At 41.8% G+C, this 19,213-nt stretch overlaps 1 protein-coding gene across 2 annotated transcripts in view; it reads right to left on the reverse strand.

Moving 5' to 3' along the window:
• The window catches only part of arid4b (AT-rich interaction domain 4B), a 154,971-nt gene that overhangs the window by 98,006 nt on the left and 37,752 nt on the right, over positions 1 to 19,213 (reverse strand). For both annotated transcript variants that reach the window (XM_072251029.1, XM_072251028.1), the window contains exon 4: positions 6,369 to 6,434. In XM_072251029.1, the coding sequence (XP_072107130.1) occupies positions 6,369 to 6,434 (66 nt within the window). The remainder of the gene's footprint in view (positions 1 to 6,368; positions 6,435 to 19,213) is intronic.

Here is a 19,213-nt window from a genome sequence, read left to right on the forward strand (position 1 = left end):
TTCACCAAGAGTCAAGAGACTCATGATGGAGCTGTCAAGGCCAGCTATATTATTGCCAACAAAATAGCTGCTGCATTGAAGCCATACTCAGAGGGGGAAATTCATCAAAGCATGCATGCTGACGGCAGCTGAGCTGGTGTACCCTGAGAAGAGACAGGCTTTTGGTAATATCAGCTTGACAAGAAATACTGTGGCAGAGAGAATCGGGGACCTTGCAGGAGATTTGAACAGTCAACTAAAAGACAAAGTGAAGTCGTTTATTGCCTTCTCTATTGCAATTGATGAGAGCACCAACGTGACTGATGTAGCTCAATTGGGAATATTTATTCGTGGTATTGATGTATCTTTGACTGTCACCAAGGAGTTTGTGGAGATGAGTGCCCATGACAAATATCACAACGGCGAACAACATTTTCTCCAGCCTCATTGAGGCCTTGGACAGACTGGGGGTTGACTGGAGTCATGCTGTCAGCGTGGAAACAGATGGCGTGCCGTCCATGGTTGGGAAAAAGGCAGGTGGTGTTGTGAAACACAGAGAAAGTTCAGACAGAGAATCCACAGCAGGAATTCTGGAATTTTCATTGTATTATACACCAAGAGACGTTATGTAGCAGCAGCCTGAAAATGGACAATGTCATGGATGTAGTAATCAAAATGGTTAATCTTATTAGAGCCAAGGGACTCAACCATCCGCAATTTGACACTCTTTTGACCGAAAGTCATATTGGACACGGCCTACCCTACCGCACTGAGGTCCGCTGGTTGAGCAGAGGGGTTGTGCTCAAACGTTTTTTTCAATTATGTGCGGAAATTGGACGATTCATGAACAAGGAAGGGAAGCCAGTGGCAGAGTTGGATCACCCAGACTGGCTTCATGATCTTGCATTTTTGGTGGATATAACAGAGTGCTTAATGTTAACATGCAAGGCCGCAACAAACTTGTTATGGAAGACTACAACAGCATTCGTGCCTTTCAAATTAAATTAGGCCTGTGGGAGATGCAACTATCCTGGAGCAGCCCAGCTCATTTCCCCTCTTTGCAGTCTGTGCGTGTCGCTCATGGGAATAATGACAACATGGACAGGTACAAGGACAAAATATCACAGCTGAAAAGTGAGTTTCAGAATCGTTTCCAAGTCTTCACTCAGCTCGAGAAGGAATTCTCACTATTTTGCTCGCCGTTTGCCGTCAACGCAGCATCAGAGGTGCCGGAGGAACTCCAAATGGAACTAATTGAAATTCAGTGTAACACAGCTTTGAAATATAAATTTAAGACTTCTATCAATACCTGGGACCGATGTACCCCAAGATGACAGACTTTGCCTCAAAGATCCTTTGCATGTTCGGGACAACATATCTCTGTGAGCAGGTGTTCTCCATAATGAACATTAACAAATCCAAACTGCACTGGCAGCTGACACACAGACATCTAAATAACATTATGAAAATCACAACTGCCCAGAAACTGGTCCCTGCTGTTGACAGGCTGGTTAAAGCGAACAGATGTCAGGTGTCTGGAAGCAGCAAGTGAAAAATGAGTGACACTGTTCGATGCACTGCGACATGTAAACAAAATGCATTATGAAATATTGAGTGTCATAATATTGTGATTCATTCATTTTCTAACTATTCTATTACTGTAAATGTGATCACTTCAATAAAAATTAGAGGCTAACTGTGTTCATTGTCTGAGTTTGATTGCTGGAAGCAGGCTAATAAAAATTAGGTGCAGTCATGTAGCCTATACTTACAATTTGTTTCGTTAGGTCTACATTTGTGTCTGCTAATGTTCGATTTCAAATGGTTTATTAATGGAAAGGGTGCGGCTCCCAAAACAATCTTAGCCAAAGTAGCATCGTTTTCTCTCTCTCTCTCTCTCTCTCTCTCTCATCACAACTTTCTTGTAGCCTACGAATATAAGTTAATACCAATCATAAAAATAATGCTTGCTAGGCAATCTTCTTCATAAGAAATGAAATTCATAAAGTGAAACACTTTGTAGTTATAGCAGAGACTGAGACACATGAGAGCAGGTTGAAAAAATAAAGGCAACAAAAGCTGTGGGAGCACATGCGCATGCACAACTGATCCGGCCCACATGAAGTCGCATTTTGCCCAATCCGGTCTGTGACCTAAGATGAGTTTGACACCCCTGTTTTAAAGGTTCTGTGCTTCCATGGTCCACTGAGTCCTTCAGTTGATCATGAGATCTGAAGATCATTCAATTGATTTAAAAATCTATTGCTTTAAGAGAAGTTACATGCTGCAGATTGGAGTGAGAGCACTTAAAGAGAAGTATATTTAAAAGGCTTTTTGGAACAATTTGCTGCAGCTCACAGAACATCGCCAATAATCACTGGTGCCATCTTGAACACCAATCTGCAGAATTTCTGGTATTTATGATGTTATTGGCCCTTTCCTGGCACCTTTCTGTATGTATCTCCTTAATGGCGGAGAGGCTGTTGCTGGAGGTGCGGTTTCAACTTCCCAACATACAGCCTTGCTGTCTGCCACTGTGCAGTTGCCATACCACGCAGTGATGTATGTTATCTGTAGAATGACGCGAATATAGATGTGCATAATGTCTAATCAATGCATTGCTATCCAATCTTTGTTAATTAATCTAGCAGAGTTACAGGATACTAACTAGCAGCTGAGTAATCAGTAAACATCGACTAGGGTTTAACTTGCATGAAAGTAACCCCAGGAGCCACTCTTCCTAAAGTTTGGCCAGTCAGCAGCATTCCTTGATGTGCTGGCAGACCAACAAGTTTCTAGCAGATGCCTTTTGGTCTGCCCGAAACCCGTGGGTCTGAGTTGGATGATTAGCCATGATCATACTGAATGCAGGTGCAGGCTCGAAGGGCCAAATGGCCTACTCCTGCACCTATTTTCTATGTTTCTATGCTAGCACATCAAGATGTCTGTAGAAGAAGCCTGCCGACTGGCACATTCTAGACTGCCTGACTATGTGTTAAGTGATGTATTGAAGATTGGTGCAGCCACCATAAGGGCTCAGTGGGGAAGAACTGCAGTAAAGGGTTTTTCCACTACTGGACAGGGAAGGGCCAAGTTGGATAAGGAAGCCCCTCAATTATTGTAAAGGAGTACCATCCCGGGGATGGTAAAAATGACAAAAAAACCTTTATTTCTATGTAATGGCCCCTGTTGGGATATTGTCATATCCATGAGCATCAGAAGACCATTATAAGGATGTTAGGAATGTGGTAAAAAAAACCAGAAAGGAACCACACACATTGCCAGCGATCCTCTAACACAAAGCATTAGGAACTGATTTACAAGTTCAAATCAGCACAATGCCGAATACTAGATTAATGTTACACATTTCAGCGCAGTAAATCTGGGTGACAGAAATGGGTTACTCGGTTTGTTGGAGGATGAACAAAAGCTTGAGGAATGATAATTAGTGTGTGAGTGACAGTAGTCATGGTACACAAACTGAAATCAGAACCTCCACAAATACCCTTCCCTCTCATGTCCAGTTCAACCTGCAACATCAGACAAAACAGACTTTAATCTTATTTATTTACTTATTGAGATACAGCACAGAACAGGCCCTTCTGGCCCTTCTGGCCCTTCAAGCTGCACTGCCTAGCAACCCACGACTCAACTCTAGCCTAATCATGGGACAATCTACAATGACGAATTAACCTCCCAATCAGTATGTCTTTGGACTGTGGGAGGAAACTGCAGCACCCAAAGGAAAACTACGTGGTCACAGGGAGAACATACTAACTCCTTACAGACAGTGGTGGAAATTGAACCTGGGTCACCGACTTTGTAAAGCGTTGTGCCAATCACTATACTACCGCACATCCTGTTTGATTTATATCATGAATAATGCCACATTTGTCTTTCTTTCTTTAATGCTGAGTTTTTTAATATTCTCTCATGCTATGTGGGTTTCACAGGCAAGATCATGATTAAAGGAACTGTATTCCATCGCGAATTACTTAGATATTCAATGCTTAAATCATTTTGAAACAAATCATTTGAACTGTTGAACCATTTGTATTGACATATCATAGGAAAGCCACAGTCATCTGGACTAGCAATCCACACTCAGTGGCCACTTTATGAGGTACATCTGCATACCTGCTCATTACAGTCGGCCCTCCTTATCCGCCAGTTCCGTATGCACCAATTCAACCAACCGCGAATTGTAAAAACCCTAAAGTGCTCTTCCAGCACTTGCTGTTTGAGCATGTACTGACTCATTTTTTCCTTGTCATTATTCCCTAAACAATGCAATATAACAACTATTTTACACAGCATTTACATTACATTGTAATATAGAGCAACACCCAATTACTTAATGATGGATGATGGGATTTCTTCCAGACTCGAACGTGGTGGCAGAGTTGGGATAAATTGGATTTCTGATTGGAGAAATTGGATGAAGGCCTGGGAGAATTTGCACATACCAGTGAAGATGTTCTTTTTAGGAATCAGGGGGAATTAGAGGATCCCACACCACCCCTTCCTCTGAAAATTCTTTGAAGGAATATTCCTGTCAAATCTCTCTCTATTACTAAACTGCTCAATAGCTCTAATTAGTTTTGCTATACATAAAACAACATTTAATTAAAATCACGAGTGGAATCCTCAAAGATCAACTCTGGTGACTCTCATTGAGGTCCTTGACACAACAGCTCAACCATTCTCGAGTCCTCTCTGAATACCTAGCCCAGTGGTGTACACCTACCCACCAAATGTCAAAAATCCTCTTATCCACCAATATATATTCCATTACCTTCGAAGACTTCTCAAGATCCACTGCTGTCTTCCCATTTGATTTTTTACTAACACATTGCCCCTGAATATTTCTAAAGGCTCTAATGAGCTGGAGAACTTGGTAAAAGTCTAGTGATAGATTCAACAGGCTAGTAATTGGGTGGTCTATCAGTAACTCCATTCCAACATCTCCACTACCATCACCTCATTCCATCCTCTACTTCAGTCACCATGACAAACTGGACCAGAGCTTATTTGTCCTCAAAATGTACCCATGCCATATCTTGACTTGAATATGCAAATGTTTTCAAGACCAGCTCCTAGATTATTCAATGTGTCTCACCCTCTGCTGCTCTAAGCCATTATAGAAGAAACCTATTCACCTCTCATTGGGACTATCTAGGTAGGCAATGTGGTCGGCATGGAATCATTGGGTTGTAGGTCCTATTATCTGTGTTGTATTGTTCTATGACTCATTGGAAACCTATGTTGACTTCCAGCTCACCTAACACCTTAAGTGTCAATTTGATCATTAATAATAATCCCTGTCCTCATTAAAAGACCAAAGTTCAAAGTAAATTTATTATCAGAGTATGTGTAGGTCACCATATAGTACCTTGAGATTCATTTCCTTGCAGGCATTTACAGGAAAATAAATAAATACAGTCTGTGAAAAACGATACACAACAAAGACTGAAAACCAATGTACAAAAAGCAAATTGTGCAAATAATGAGAAAGTAAATAAATAACACTGAGTTGTAGGGTCGTTTATAGTGAGTCCATAAGTTGTGCAGTCAGTTCAGCCTTGAGCTGAATGAAGTTGTCCATGCTGATTCAGCAGCCTTATGGTTATAGGACTGAACCAGCATGGACAACTGAACCTGGTCGTGTGGGGCCTAAAGCTCCACGTACCTCCTGACTGATGGTAATTGCGAGAAGAGAGATAATGGGGGTCCTTGGTGATGGATGCTGTTTTCCTGAGGAACTCCTTGTAAATGCGCTCAATGATGGGCTCCCCATCATCCATCACCATAATAAAATTCCTCCACTCTGTGGCACATTTCCTGCTGTGTGCACTTTTAAGCACCAAAAATAAGATCTTTACAGTATCCTAATTTAAACAGTGTCAGAACAGTCACTGAGATAAATAGTTCAAATAATTTGAAAAGTAGTTTTGAATGGAATGCAGCAACCTTCACTTCAGGACATGGCTATAAGATGGAAACACTGGATATGTGGGACAACAAAAAGCACCATTTCAGCACCAATAAAATCCATTCAATGTACTGATATTCCAAATTTCTATCATAGGTCCTTGGACCTATTTCCCTCAATCACAGCAGTGTAGCAGTTAGCATAACACTATTACTGCGCCAGCAACCTGGGTTCAATGCCGCCTCTGTCTGTAAGGAGTTTTTACACTTTTGCCATGATTGCATAGGTGTTCTGGTTTCCTCCCACATTCCAAAGATGTTAGGGTTAGTAGGCTAATTTGTCACATGGTATAATTGAGTGGTGCAGGCTCATTGGGCTGGAAGGACCTGTTACAGTGCTGTTTCTTTAAATAAAATAAAATTAAATTAAAAGGATGTATTAGAGTTTGAATTCATACCTTGAGTGGCCCTTTGATATGATCATCCTGTATTTCCACAGTTGATGAATCATGCTTGAAAGTTACCTTTAGGAATAAAATAACAACAGTAAGCACAAATGTGAAATCTGACAAATATATCGACCGTTGTCATACGCCTGATTTGGTAATGAAGCAAATTCAAACAGCTGCTTAATCATGTTCTAAATCACTTACAAATAAATTAAAGCTATTATTATATATATTGTAGTTTGGAATTGCACAAACTTGATTGCATGCTGCAGGCTTCTTAAAGAATTTCAAAATACATTTTCCAATATTTTTTAAGAAACCATTTAAATCAATTTTTAAGTAAGTTTAGTTACATAGATCAGTCATTTTGATCTAATCATGTTGCATGGCTGTTTTAGGGTAACGGGCAATAGTTGCATTGGAATGCCAGCAGTTCAAGTTTGTTTGCTTTACCACACCATGTCTGCAAAAATTATTTCTTCAACATTTTGAAATGTAAAATCACTTAACACCCATCCTAACAACTCCAGCAAATGGATTCAAAGTTGCTCAACACCATCTTCTCAAGACCAAAACAACAAATTTGCAAGGATACCCATATCCACGTATTGAACATCAATAAAGTGAGTAAAAGAGAGTCTTGCTAGAGAACTCCAGTATCAAGATTAGGAGCTTGAGTGTTTAAAATACACTATCTGCAATACTTCACATCCTTAATGGGTGGAAGTCTTTTCATGTGCACTTTTTATCCACACTCCCAGTGGGTACGGCTTTGCACTGAAATGGCAATTCATTTATATTTGTACTGTGAACATCTGTAAACACAAGACCAACATGTCACAACTAACTCATTTTAAATTCCTGTGTTAATATATTTGCGCACTTCACATTACAAAAAAAAACAAAGGAAGCTTGAAACTTCTACATTGTTTTGCTCAATTTTAAAATCATATTAGACATTCAAAGCTTGGAAAGGGAAAGATAGGGAGCAAGTTGGACATGAAGGTTTATTTTACTTATTTATTAAGAGATACAGCGCAGAACAGGCCCTTCCGGCCCAGTGAGCTGCACCACCCATCAACCCACCGATTTCACCCTAGCCTAATCACAGGACAATTTACAATGACCAATTATCCAACTAACCGGTACATCTTTAGACTGTGGGAGGAAACTGGAGCACCCGGAGGAAACCCACACGGTCATGGGAAGAATGTACAAACTCCTTACACACAACATCAGAATTGAACTCCAAAACGCTTCAAGCTGTAAGAACGTTGGGTTAACCACCATGTTACTGTGGCACCAAGGACTTTTATCTCTTTGCTACCCACAAATGCATCTGTTGCTTGCAAGTACAGCTCACTCTTCAAAACCATCCTGGGTGATGAACACAGTGTGGACGATGAAAATGCATCTGATTAGTGCTCAGTAAAAATAGTCCAAACTAATCTGGTATGGCTCAAATCATACATCTTTTGAAAGTGGAGCTCCTAAACTACTAACAGCATTAAAGGAACTTTGTACACCATGTAATGAGACAGAACCTGATTCTTCTATACCTCTGGCCTCTTGCTGCTATACCCGCTTTGCTTTCCCATTTCTCTCTTTCCTGTACCTCTTACAGAGTGCAGTAACACTGTGTTTAGGTTATAGATGAGCAGTCAGAATTCAGGATCACAGAGCCTGAAGCACACATTGACAATCAGTCATGAGAATTGAAGAATTTAAGTAATCATAGAACACAGAACAGTACAACCCTTCGGCCCACTATGTTATGCTGAATTTCTAACCTACTCAAAGATAAATCTAACCTTTTCTTCCTACATAACCCTCTATTATGAAAGAAGCTGCAGGAGGTTGTAAATCTAGTCAGCTCCATCTTGGGCACTAGCCTACAAAGTACCCAGGACATCTTCAGGGAGCAGTGTCTCAGAAAGGCAGCATCCATTAGTAAAGACCTCCAGAACCCAGGGCAAGCCCTTTTCTCACTATTACCATCAGGTAGGAGATACAGAAGCATGAAGGCACACACTCAGCGATTCAGGAACAGCTTCTTCCCCTCTGCCATCCAATTACTGAATGGACTTTGAAGCTTTGGACACTACCTCACTTTTTTAATACGTAGTATTTTTGTTTCTGCACAATTTTGAATAATCCATTCAATATACATAATTGATTTACTTTTTTAGTTATTATGTTTTATTTTATTTATTATTATTACTACTTTTTTTTCTCTCTCTCTGTTAGATTATGCATTGCATTGAACTGCTGCTGCTAAGTTACCAAATTTCACGTCACATGCCGGTGATAATAAACCTGATTCTGATTATTCTTGCATCCATTTATGAGTTTCATAAATGCCTCCAATGTGTCTGCCTCTACCACTACCCACCACTAACATCAAAGTTCGAAGTAAATTCATAATCAAAGTACACTATGTTACCATATTCTACCTTTAGATTCATTTTCTTGCTGGCATTTACAGGGGAAAAAATATACAATAGTATTTTTAAAAAAACTATACATAAAACAAAGGCCGACAAATAGTAATGTTTAGGATGGTGGTACATATTGGTAGCTCAAGTTAAGGCATTTGATGTTGCGGTGTTTGCCGAGTTCAGCGAGCACCGCAACATCAGAATCCATTGCACAAAAGAAGACAAAGAGTGCAAATAAAAATAGCAAGTTCAAAGTTCAAAGTAAAATTATTATCAAAGTACTTATATGTCACCATATACAATGTTGAGATTCATTTTCCTGCAGAGATTCACAGCAGAAGAAATACGATAGAATCAATGAGAAACTACACACAAATGGAGACTGACAAACATAGAAACATAGAAAATAGGTGCAGGAGTAGGCCATTCGGCCCTTCGAGCCTGCACCGCCATTTATTATGATCATGGCTGATCATCCAACTCAGAACCCTGCCCCAGCCTTCCCTCCATACCCCCGACCCCTATAGCCACAAGGGCCATATCTAACTCCCTCTTAAATATAGCCAATGAACTGGCCTCAACTGTTTCCTGTGGCAGAGAATTCCACAGATTCACCACTCTCTGTGTGAAGTAGTTTTTCCTAATCTCGGTCCTAAAAGGCTTCCCCTCTATCCTCAAACTGTGGCCCCTCGTTCTGGACTTCCCCAACAACGGGAACAATCTTCCTGCATCTAGCCTGTCCAATCCCTTTAGGATCTTATACGTTTCAATCAGATCCCCCCTCAATCTTCTAAATTCCAATGAGTACAAGACCAGTTCATCCAGTCTTTCATCATATGAAAGTCCTGCCATCCCAGGAATCAATCTGGTGAACCTTCTTTGTACTCCCTCTATGGCAAGGATGCCTTTCCTCAGATTAGGGGACCAAAACTGCACACAATACTCCAAGTGTGGTCTCACCAAGGCCTTGTACAACTGCAGTAGTACCTCCCTGCTCCTGTACTCGAATCCTCTCGCTATAAATGCCAGCATACCATTCGCCTTTTTCACCGCCTGCTGTACCTGCATGCCCACTTTCAATGACTGGTGTATAATGACACCCAGGTCTCGTTGCACCTCCCCTTTTCCTAATTGGCCACCATTCAGATAATAACCTGTTTTCCTATTTTTGCCACCAAAGTGGATAACTTCACATTTATCCACATTAAATTGCATCTGCCATGAATTTGCCCACTCACCCAACCTATCCAAGTCACCCTGCATCCTCTTAGCATCCTCCTCACAGCTAACACTGCCACCCAGCTTCGTGTCATCCGCAAACTTGGAGATGCTGCATTTAATTCCCTCATCCAAGTCATTAATATATATTGTAAACAACTGGGGTCCCAGCACTGAGCCTTGCGGTACCCCACTAGTCACCGCCTGCCATTCTGAAAAGGTCCCATTTATTCCCACTCTTTGCTTCCTGTCTGCTAACCAACTCTCCACCCACACCAATACCTTACCCCCAATACCGTGTGCTTTAAGTTTGCACACTAATCCCCTGTGTGGGACCTTGTCAAAAGCCTTCTGAAAATCCAAATATACCACATCCACTGGTTCTCCCCTATCCACTCTACTAGTTACATCCTCAAAAAATTCTATGAGATTCGTCAGACATGATTTTCCTTTCACAAATCCATGCTGACTTTGTCCGATCATTTCACCGCTTTCCAAATGTGCTGTTATCACATCCTTGATAACTGACTCCAGCAGTTTCCCCACCACCGACGTTAGGCTAACCGGTCTATAATTCCCCGGTTTCTCTCTCCCTCCTTTTTTAAAAAGTGGAGTTACATTAGCCACCCTCCAATCCTCAGGAACTAGTCCAGAATCTAACGAGTTTTGAAAAATTATCACTAATGCATCCACTATTTCTTGGGCTACTTCCTTAAGCACCCTGGGATGCAGACCATCTGGCCCTGGGGATTTATCTGCCTTCAATCCCTTCAATTTACCTAACACCACTTCCCTACTAACACGTATTTCGCTCAGTTCCTCCATCTCACTGGACCCTCTGTCCCCTACTATTTCTGGAAGATTATTTATGTCCTCCCTAGTGAAGACAGAACCAAAGTAATTATTCAATTGGTCTGCCATGTCCTTGCTCCCCATAATCAATTCACCTGTTTCTGTCTGCAGGGGACCTACATTTGTCTTTACCAGTCTTTTCCTTTTTACATATCTATAAAAGCTTTTACAGTCCGTTTTTATGTTCCCTGCCAGTTTTCTCTCATAATCTTTTTTCCCCTTCCTAATTAAGCCCTTTGTCCTCCTCTGCTGAACTCTGAATTTCTCCCAGTCCTCAGGTGAGCCACTTTCTCTGGCTAATTTGTATGCTTCTTCTTTGGAATTGATACTATCCCTAATTTCTCTTGTCAGCCACGGGTGCACTACCTTCCTTGATTTATTCTTTTGCCAAACTGGGATGAACAATTGTTGTAGTTCATCCATGCAACCTTTAAATGCTTGCCATTGCATATCCACCGTCAATCCTTTAAGTGTCATTTGCCAGTCTATCTTAGCTAATTCACGTCTCATACCTTCAAAGTTACCCCTCTTTAAGTTCAGAACCTTTGTTTCTGAATTAACTATGTCACTCTCCATCTTAATGAAGAATTCCACCATATTATGGTCACTCTTACCCAAGGGGCCTCTCACAACAAGATCGCTAATTAACCCTTCTTCATTGCTCAAAACCCAGTCCAGAATAGCCTGCTCTCTCGTTGGTTCCTCGACATGTTGGTTCAAAAAACCATCCCACATACATTCCAAGAAATCCTCTTCCTCAGCACCTTTACCAATTTGGTTCACCCAATCTACATGTAGATTGAAGTCACCCATTATAACTGCTGTTCCTTTATTGCACACATTTCTAATTTCCTGTTTAATACCATCTCCGACCTCACTACTACTGTTAGGTGGCCTGTACACAACTCCCACCAGCGCCTTCTGCCCCTTAGTGTTACGCAGCTCTACCCATATCGATTCCACATCTTCCTGGCTTATGTCCTTCCTTTCTATTGCGTTAATCTCTTCTTTAACCAGCAACGCCACCCCACCTCCCCTTCCTTCATGTCTATCCCTCCTGAATATTGAATATCCCTGAACATTGAGCTCCCATCCCTGGTCACCCTGGAGCCATGTCTCTGTGATCCCAACTATATCATAATCATTAATAACAATCTGCACTTTCAATTCATCCACCTTATTACGAATGCTCCTTGCATTGACACACAAAGCCTTCAGGTGCTCTTTTACAACTCTCTTAGCCCTTATACAATTATGCTGAAAAGTGGCCCTTTTTAATGCTTGCCCTGGATTTGTCGGCCTGCCACTTTTACTTTTCTCCATAGTACTTTTTGCTTCTACCCTCACTTTACACCCCTCTGTCTCTCTGCACTGGTTCCCATCCCCCTGTTGTGAACTAACCTCCTCATGCCTAGCCTCTTTAATTTGATTCCCACCCCCCCAACCATTCTAGTTTAAAGTCACCTCAGTAGCCCCCGCTAATCTCCCTGCCAGGATATTGGTCCCCCTAGGATTCAAGTGCAACCCGTCCTTTTTGTACAGGTCACGCCTGCGCCAAAAGAGGTTCCAATGATCCAAAAACTTGAATCCCTGCCCCCTGCTCCAATCCCTCAGCCACGCATTTATCCTCCACCTCATCGCATTCCTACTCTCACTGTCGCGTGGCACAGGCAGTAATCCCGAGATTACTACCTTTGCGGTCCTTTTTCTCAACTCCCTTCCTAACTCCCTATATTCTCCTTTCAGGACCTCTTCCCTTTTCCTACCTATGTCATTGGTACCTATATGTACCATGACCTCTGGCTCCTCACCCTCCCACTTCAGGATATCTTGAACACGATCAGAAATATCCCGGACCCTGGCACCAGGGAGGCAAACTACCATCCGGGTCTCTGGACTGCGTCCACAGAATCGCCTATCTGACCCCCTCACTATCGAGTCCCCTATCACAACTGCCCTCCTCTTCCTTGCCCTACCCTTCTGAGCTACAGGGCCAGACTCTGTGCCGGAGGCACGGCCACTGTTGCTTCCCCCGGGTAAGCTGTCCCCTCCAACAGTACTCAAACAGGAGTACCTGTTGTTAAGGGGCACAGCCACCGGGGTACTCCCTATTACCTGACCTTTCCCCTTCCCCCTCCTAACCGTGACCCACTTGTCTGCCTCCCATGGCCCCGGCGTGACCACCTGCCTGCAACTCCTCTCTATCACCTCCTCACTCTCCCTGACCAGACGAATGTCATCGAGCTGCAGCTCCAGTTCCGTAACGCGGTCCCTTAGGAGCTGCATCTCGATGCACTTGGCGCAGATGTAGACGTCCGGGAGGCTTGGAGACTCCAGGGCCTCCCACATCCGACACCGAGAACAGCAAACTGCCCTCACACTCATACTGCCCCTCTCCTCAAATAACAACTAAAAATGAATGCCAAACCTTCCTCGCCCGTTTCCGCCTAAGCCCGTTTCGCCGAAGCCCTTAAGCCTTCACTCTGCTCCCGGCTCACTCTGCAGCCCGCAAACTACGCTGCCCGCTCTATGAGGCTCTGTTCCTTTTAAATCTGCCGCGCTGCACAGCCCGACGTCACACGCCTGCGCAGTCCCGCCTCTCAGAACGCCGTTGGAGAAAAAAAATAACGAAAATTTCAAAAATGTCTTTCTCGGCACTCCCACTCAGACTCTCAGACTCCTTCTTCGAATCAAACCCGAAGCAGGATGTCTGCCCTTTTAAATCTGCCGCTATGGAAAAGACAAACTGTGAAAATACAAAAAAAAAGTGAATAAATAATACTGAGAACATGAGTTGTAGAGTCCTTGAAAGGTTGGGGAATCAGTTTAGTGTTCAGGTGAGTGAAGTTGAACACGAGTTGTACAGGAAATCCATATCTGGTCTGGACAATATGCGAGTCCAGGCCTGAAGTTCCTTCCTAGTTCTTGGACAGTTTGGAGATTACAACAAATGCTAACATTTCCAGCAGCATTCAAATCCTTGAGCAAAACAAATTAAACAATTAAAACCTTATACTCAATTATTGTTAGTTATCACTAGTTGACCAGGTTTATATCACTAGAAATGACTTGTCAGCCACTAGAAGACCGAACATCAGATTTGACTCTAAGTTGCATATCAACAGCGGTCAGATAAAGCTCTGAAGCTCTTTCAAACAGCAGTTTTTCAAGAGAAAGTAGCCTAGCCTTTAAATGTTTTGTTTTGTTCTTTGAGGCAAAGACTACCTGGATTCACAATAACAACCAGCATCTGAATACTGACTGTTCTGCACACCACAGCTGCATTCAGTCCAGTCTCCCTTTCAGACTGTGCACATGTAAAAAAAGTGAGCTAAAGTAACAAAAAATTATATTACGGAGAAGGAAGGCATTAAGCAGTTAGAAACAACTTCCAGCAATTGCTAGGTCTCACACAGTAACTGTGGTTTTAAAAAATACCCAGGTCTTTGAAGTTAGGAAACTCTTGCAACTTAAGCAGAAGCAGGCAGAGATCTGGTGCTGTTCCACAAATGGCAGCTGATCCTCAGTCAGTAACTAGTTTAAATCACAAATTATGGATTTTGTTACTCAAAAGTATTAAGGGAAACAGGGCAATGAAACAGTTAAGACAAAGATATGGCATGACCATTATGAATGGTGGAATAGATAGGGTTTTTTTTGTGTGCCATACTCTAACCAGAGCCTTGGCGACCACTTTTTCAAGCGGTTGTCTTGGAGGAAAGATTCTGTGAGTGGTCTCCCACGTCCTTCTCACAGCGCAGATTTTTTTTTTTTACAAGGTCGTGTTGTGAGCTCGACACTCAACCCAGCATGGATGGAAAGCGTGCCCGAGAGCGGCCCAACTGCATTCGAACTCGGGAATCATTGCTCCGTATTCCAGCACTGATGTCACTGTGCCACCAGCCGGCCTAGATAAGGGTTAAATGTCTTATTCCAGCTGATAACTTCACAAAGCAGCAATCAACAGGATGAATCCTGGTTTATTTATCCTCCAACTAATCTGAGCTTTATAGTTAAGCGGCACAGGTGAATTGTGCTGACTCATCATATTCCAAAAATGAGGCACTTGGCTTCTTTATCTTCATGCTAAATCCTCCCTTCACTTTCTGCTCCTTTAAGGAGCACAGAATGGCTTGCATAGTGGTGGGATTAGAGATTCCGCAGAGGCGTTTTAAAGGAATACATTACGTTATTCCACTTCAAGGGCCACTCACCAAACTATCTTCGGTCAGCTCCCCAGCTTTCCTCCCTAGCTCCCATCATGAAGGACCCCTATCACCCAGGACATTACTATCATCAGGGAGGAGGTACGGAAGCTCAAAGACACATACTCAATGTTTCAGGAACAGGCTTCTTCCCCTCTGTTATCAGATTTCTGAATGGTCAATGAACCCATCAACACTACCTCACTACTTCTGCTTTCTTTTTGCACAACTAATTTATTTTTATTTTTTTTAAGATTTTACGTACAATAAATTTGACAACATACAGTCTGTCAGTGATTCTGATTCTACATTGCCTTACACTACCACTGCACTGCTGTAAAGTCGAAGTTCCAGTTCAAAGTAGATTTATTGTAAAGTACATAGATATTACTTACTCACATACTTCCTTGTGATTCATTTCCTTGTTGGCTTTGCAAGAAAAAAAATGAAATAGCTAACAGCTTGGTATGGCAGCTGCTCGGCACATGACCACAAGAAACTGCAGAGAGATGTGGACTCATCACAGGAACCAACTTCCCCTCCATGGAATCTGCCAATACTTCTTGCAGCCTTGGTAAAGCAGCCAGCATAATCGAAAACCCCATCCCCCTGGACATTCTCTCTTCTCCTCTCTATCAGGCAGAAAATACAGAAGCCTGGAGGTACATAACCACCAGGCTCAAGGGCAGATTCTATCCCACTGTTATCAGGCTATTGAATGGACCCCTTATATAATAAAAATAGACTCCTGACCTCATAACCTACCTCTCTTGTTTACCTGCACTGCACTCTGTGTAACTTCTATTCTGCATTGCTTTCTTTTACCTTATTGTGTAATGGTTTGATCTGTATGAACAGTATGCAAGACAAGCTTTTCACTGCATCTGAGTACATTTGACAATAAACCAATAAGCAATAGCAAGTATACAAAAAATTATACATAAACAGACTGACAAGCACCATTGTGCAAAAGAAGAACACCAATGTACAAAAGATTTGTTAAGTATGCCTGTAGAAAAAATCTCAGGGTTGTAATGGTGACATGTGCTCTGATGATTAATTTTACTTTGAACTTTGACTTTGAAGACAAACTGCATCAGGTGGAAAGACTAGAGAGAGAGAGGACAGCTTCCAACCGTTCTATGCTACCATGTGATAATCCTGCAATATTATGTATCCTTACAAACTGCAGTGACACACCATGGTTCCATTTGTGTGACTTAGTAGCTGGAGTTTTACCACTCATTACTGCCAACCACAAGATGTACAGCAGGGAAGCACAAAGGCACTAGCAAAGGAAACACAGACTCTTCTTGAAAACACTGCTTCAGGGTGGTAACACATCGCCTTGCCTATGATGGCACTTAACCCTGTAATGCAATCTACTCCATTGTACTTTCTACCACATTACCATCAAAAGCAGACTGCAAGAAAGACTGTTTAATTATTTGTAGTCAAAATTAAGCAATAGATGCACACAGGATATACACAGACAAGCCTTTAAAATAAAGGTACAAAGACACTCAGAGTCTGAGCAAAAGAAAATTTTTGCCAGTAAATATTCATTTATCACCAATCAATCTAAAATTAGAACGCTGACTTACAGGAGTGTGTTTTGTTTAAAGGGACATTCATATATTGCATTAAAAGTAGAATACTAGAAAGGCATATAAAATATTTACTGTACATCTATCGATGTGCAGTAAAGATGTCAAACAACTACTCCTGATAATGAAATTATGAACCAACCTACAAAGAAGGAAAGACTTCAATAATTTTGATACTTCTGACACCATGCTTCTGACAACCTTTTCTGAACATATGTAATCCCCTATTATTCAGTCCTTGAGCCTGCTTTGCCATTCAATAAGATCATAGTTGACGTAGCATTCCTCAAGTCCATTTTCCTCCTCTTTCCCAATAATCCTTGATTCCCTTTCTGAATAGAAATCTATCGGACTTTCAATATATCCAACAATCCTTCCCGATAACTCACTATGGAAAATGCTAATACAGAGAAAATCCACACCCCACCTCATTATTAAATGGGCACCCTTGTTCCGAGACTACTTGCACTGTCCAGCCTCCTGAACATCTTGCATGTTTCAACAGGCTGTCCCTCATTCTTTTACTGTCCAGTGAATGAAGTCTCAACCTACAGAACCTTTCCATACCCAGGATCACCCTACTGAACCCGCAACAACTTCCCTCCAATGAAATACTATCTTTCAGCAAGTTATTGAAAGCTATTCACAGTATTCCAGATGTGTCTTACTTGTGCCTTAAATCACTGAAGTAACACATCCTATTTACCTTCCAATCCACTTTAAATAAGGCTCAACAAGGTGGCACAGTAGTGCAGTTGTTAGCGCAATCTCTTTCTGGTTCCAACCATTAGAAGATCAGGTTCGATTCTCACCACTGTCTGTAAGGAGTTTGTATCCTCTCCCCATGACTGCGTGGGTTTCCTCCAGATGATCCGCTTTCTTACCACATTCCAAAGACGTACAGGTTAGGGTGAGTAAATTGTGAGCATGCTACGTTCGCACCATAAGCACGGCGACACTTGTGAGCTGCCTCCAGCACATACTCAGACTACGTTGGTCACTGCACAAACAACACATTTCGCTGTACGTTTCAATGTATATGTGACAAATTAAGCAAATCTCTTTAATTTAAAGACAAAACTGAAAGTATAAAAATATTTTTTAAAAACCGGTGAACTGATGGCACAACCAGTAACGAGTCTGACTGCAGAGAATGTGAATAGTAAATTAGGCTTGTTAGTTATCTCTGACCAACAGCCACGTGCCTCAGCAAAGCGTGGGTAAAGGTAAGACAGCCATGTCCAATAAACAACATACGTCTAGGGTTGATATGATTCAGGTTCAACGCAAACAGGAAAGTCGGAATGTTGCATTGAGGTAATGAAAGTGATGGTGAATGCTGTATAAATACTACCCCATACAAAAGTTATCATTCACCAGGACATAATGGAACCTACATTGGCATAAACTTAAAGTGTAAGTATATTTACAAATATTTCAACTTTAACAAACAGTTAACAGAAAAAGGGCCCATTACGGTTAAGAGTCTACAGTGTGCAGATAAACGTTGGAGCTCATTGCTGGGTAAGTCATATGCTTCACTTTAATTACTCATGGTGCTGAACCCATGTTCTGCGTGAAAGGCACTAGCCATGATTCAAACTTTCCTCAAAGTCTGTTACAAACTAACTGGCTAACTCAGAAAATTTGGCGCTTCCTCCGTGGAAGCATCTGTCTGCACAAAGAATTTCTTACATCTGTGTCTGTCCTTCAGGCAAGGTTCTGCAAGCATATTCTTTCTGCACATCACTTCTCCCCAACTCCAGCCAAGACCCCAAAACCCAAATCTTCCTAGAAGTTGGATACTGCAAATCTCTCTCAATTGTTCTACAGTATCCCATTGGACAGAATATTATCAAGACAAACCCAATTGACTGATACAACATTCCTAAGCTAATCAAATTCTCATTATCTTAACAGAAACAAAACACTAAAATTAACATAACAGACAAATCTTCAGAGAATCAAATATCCAACAGCAAAACTGTAGTAACACAATAAAACATGTTCTTAACTAGGGTACTAGATGAAGACCAGGAAGTTGAATCGGTATGGGAGGGCACACAATGAAGTAAGTCACAAGAAACAGCATCATTGCTGGAATTAATCATAACACCATAAGACATGCACGAGTAGAATTAGGTCATTCAGTCCATCAACGCTGCTCCATCATTTCATCATGGCTGATTTATTGTCCCCCTCAGCCCCATTCTCTTGCCTTCTTCTCATAAACTTTGAGCCCTTACTAATTAAGCAGCTATCAACTTCCATTTTAAGTATACCCAATAACTTAGCCTCCATGGTCATCTGTGGCACTGAATTCCACAGATTCACCACCCTCTGGTCAAAGAAATTCCTCCTCATCTCGTTCTAAAAAGACATACTTCTATTCTGAGGTTGTTCCATCTGGTCCTAGACTCACCCACTACAGGAAGCATCCTCACCTAGACTTCAAATAGGTTTCAATAAGAACCCTCTTCATACTCCTAAACTCCAGCAAGTACAGACCAGCAGAGATCAAATGCTCCTCATAC

Source organism: Mobula birostris, chromosome 2 (assembly GCF_030028105.1).
Source record: "Mobula birostris isolate sMobBir1 chromosome 2, sMobBir1.hap1, whole genome shotgun sequence".
NCBI lineage: Eukaryota > Metazoa > Chordata > Chondrichthyes > Myliobatiformes > Myliobatidae > Mobula > Mobula birostris.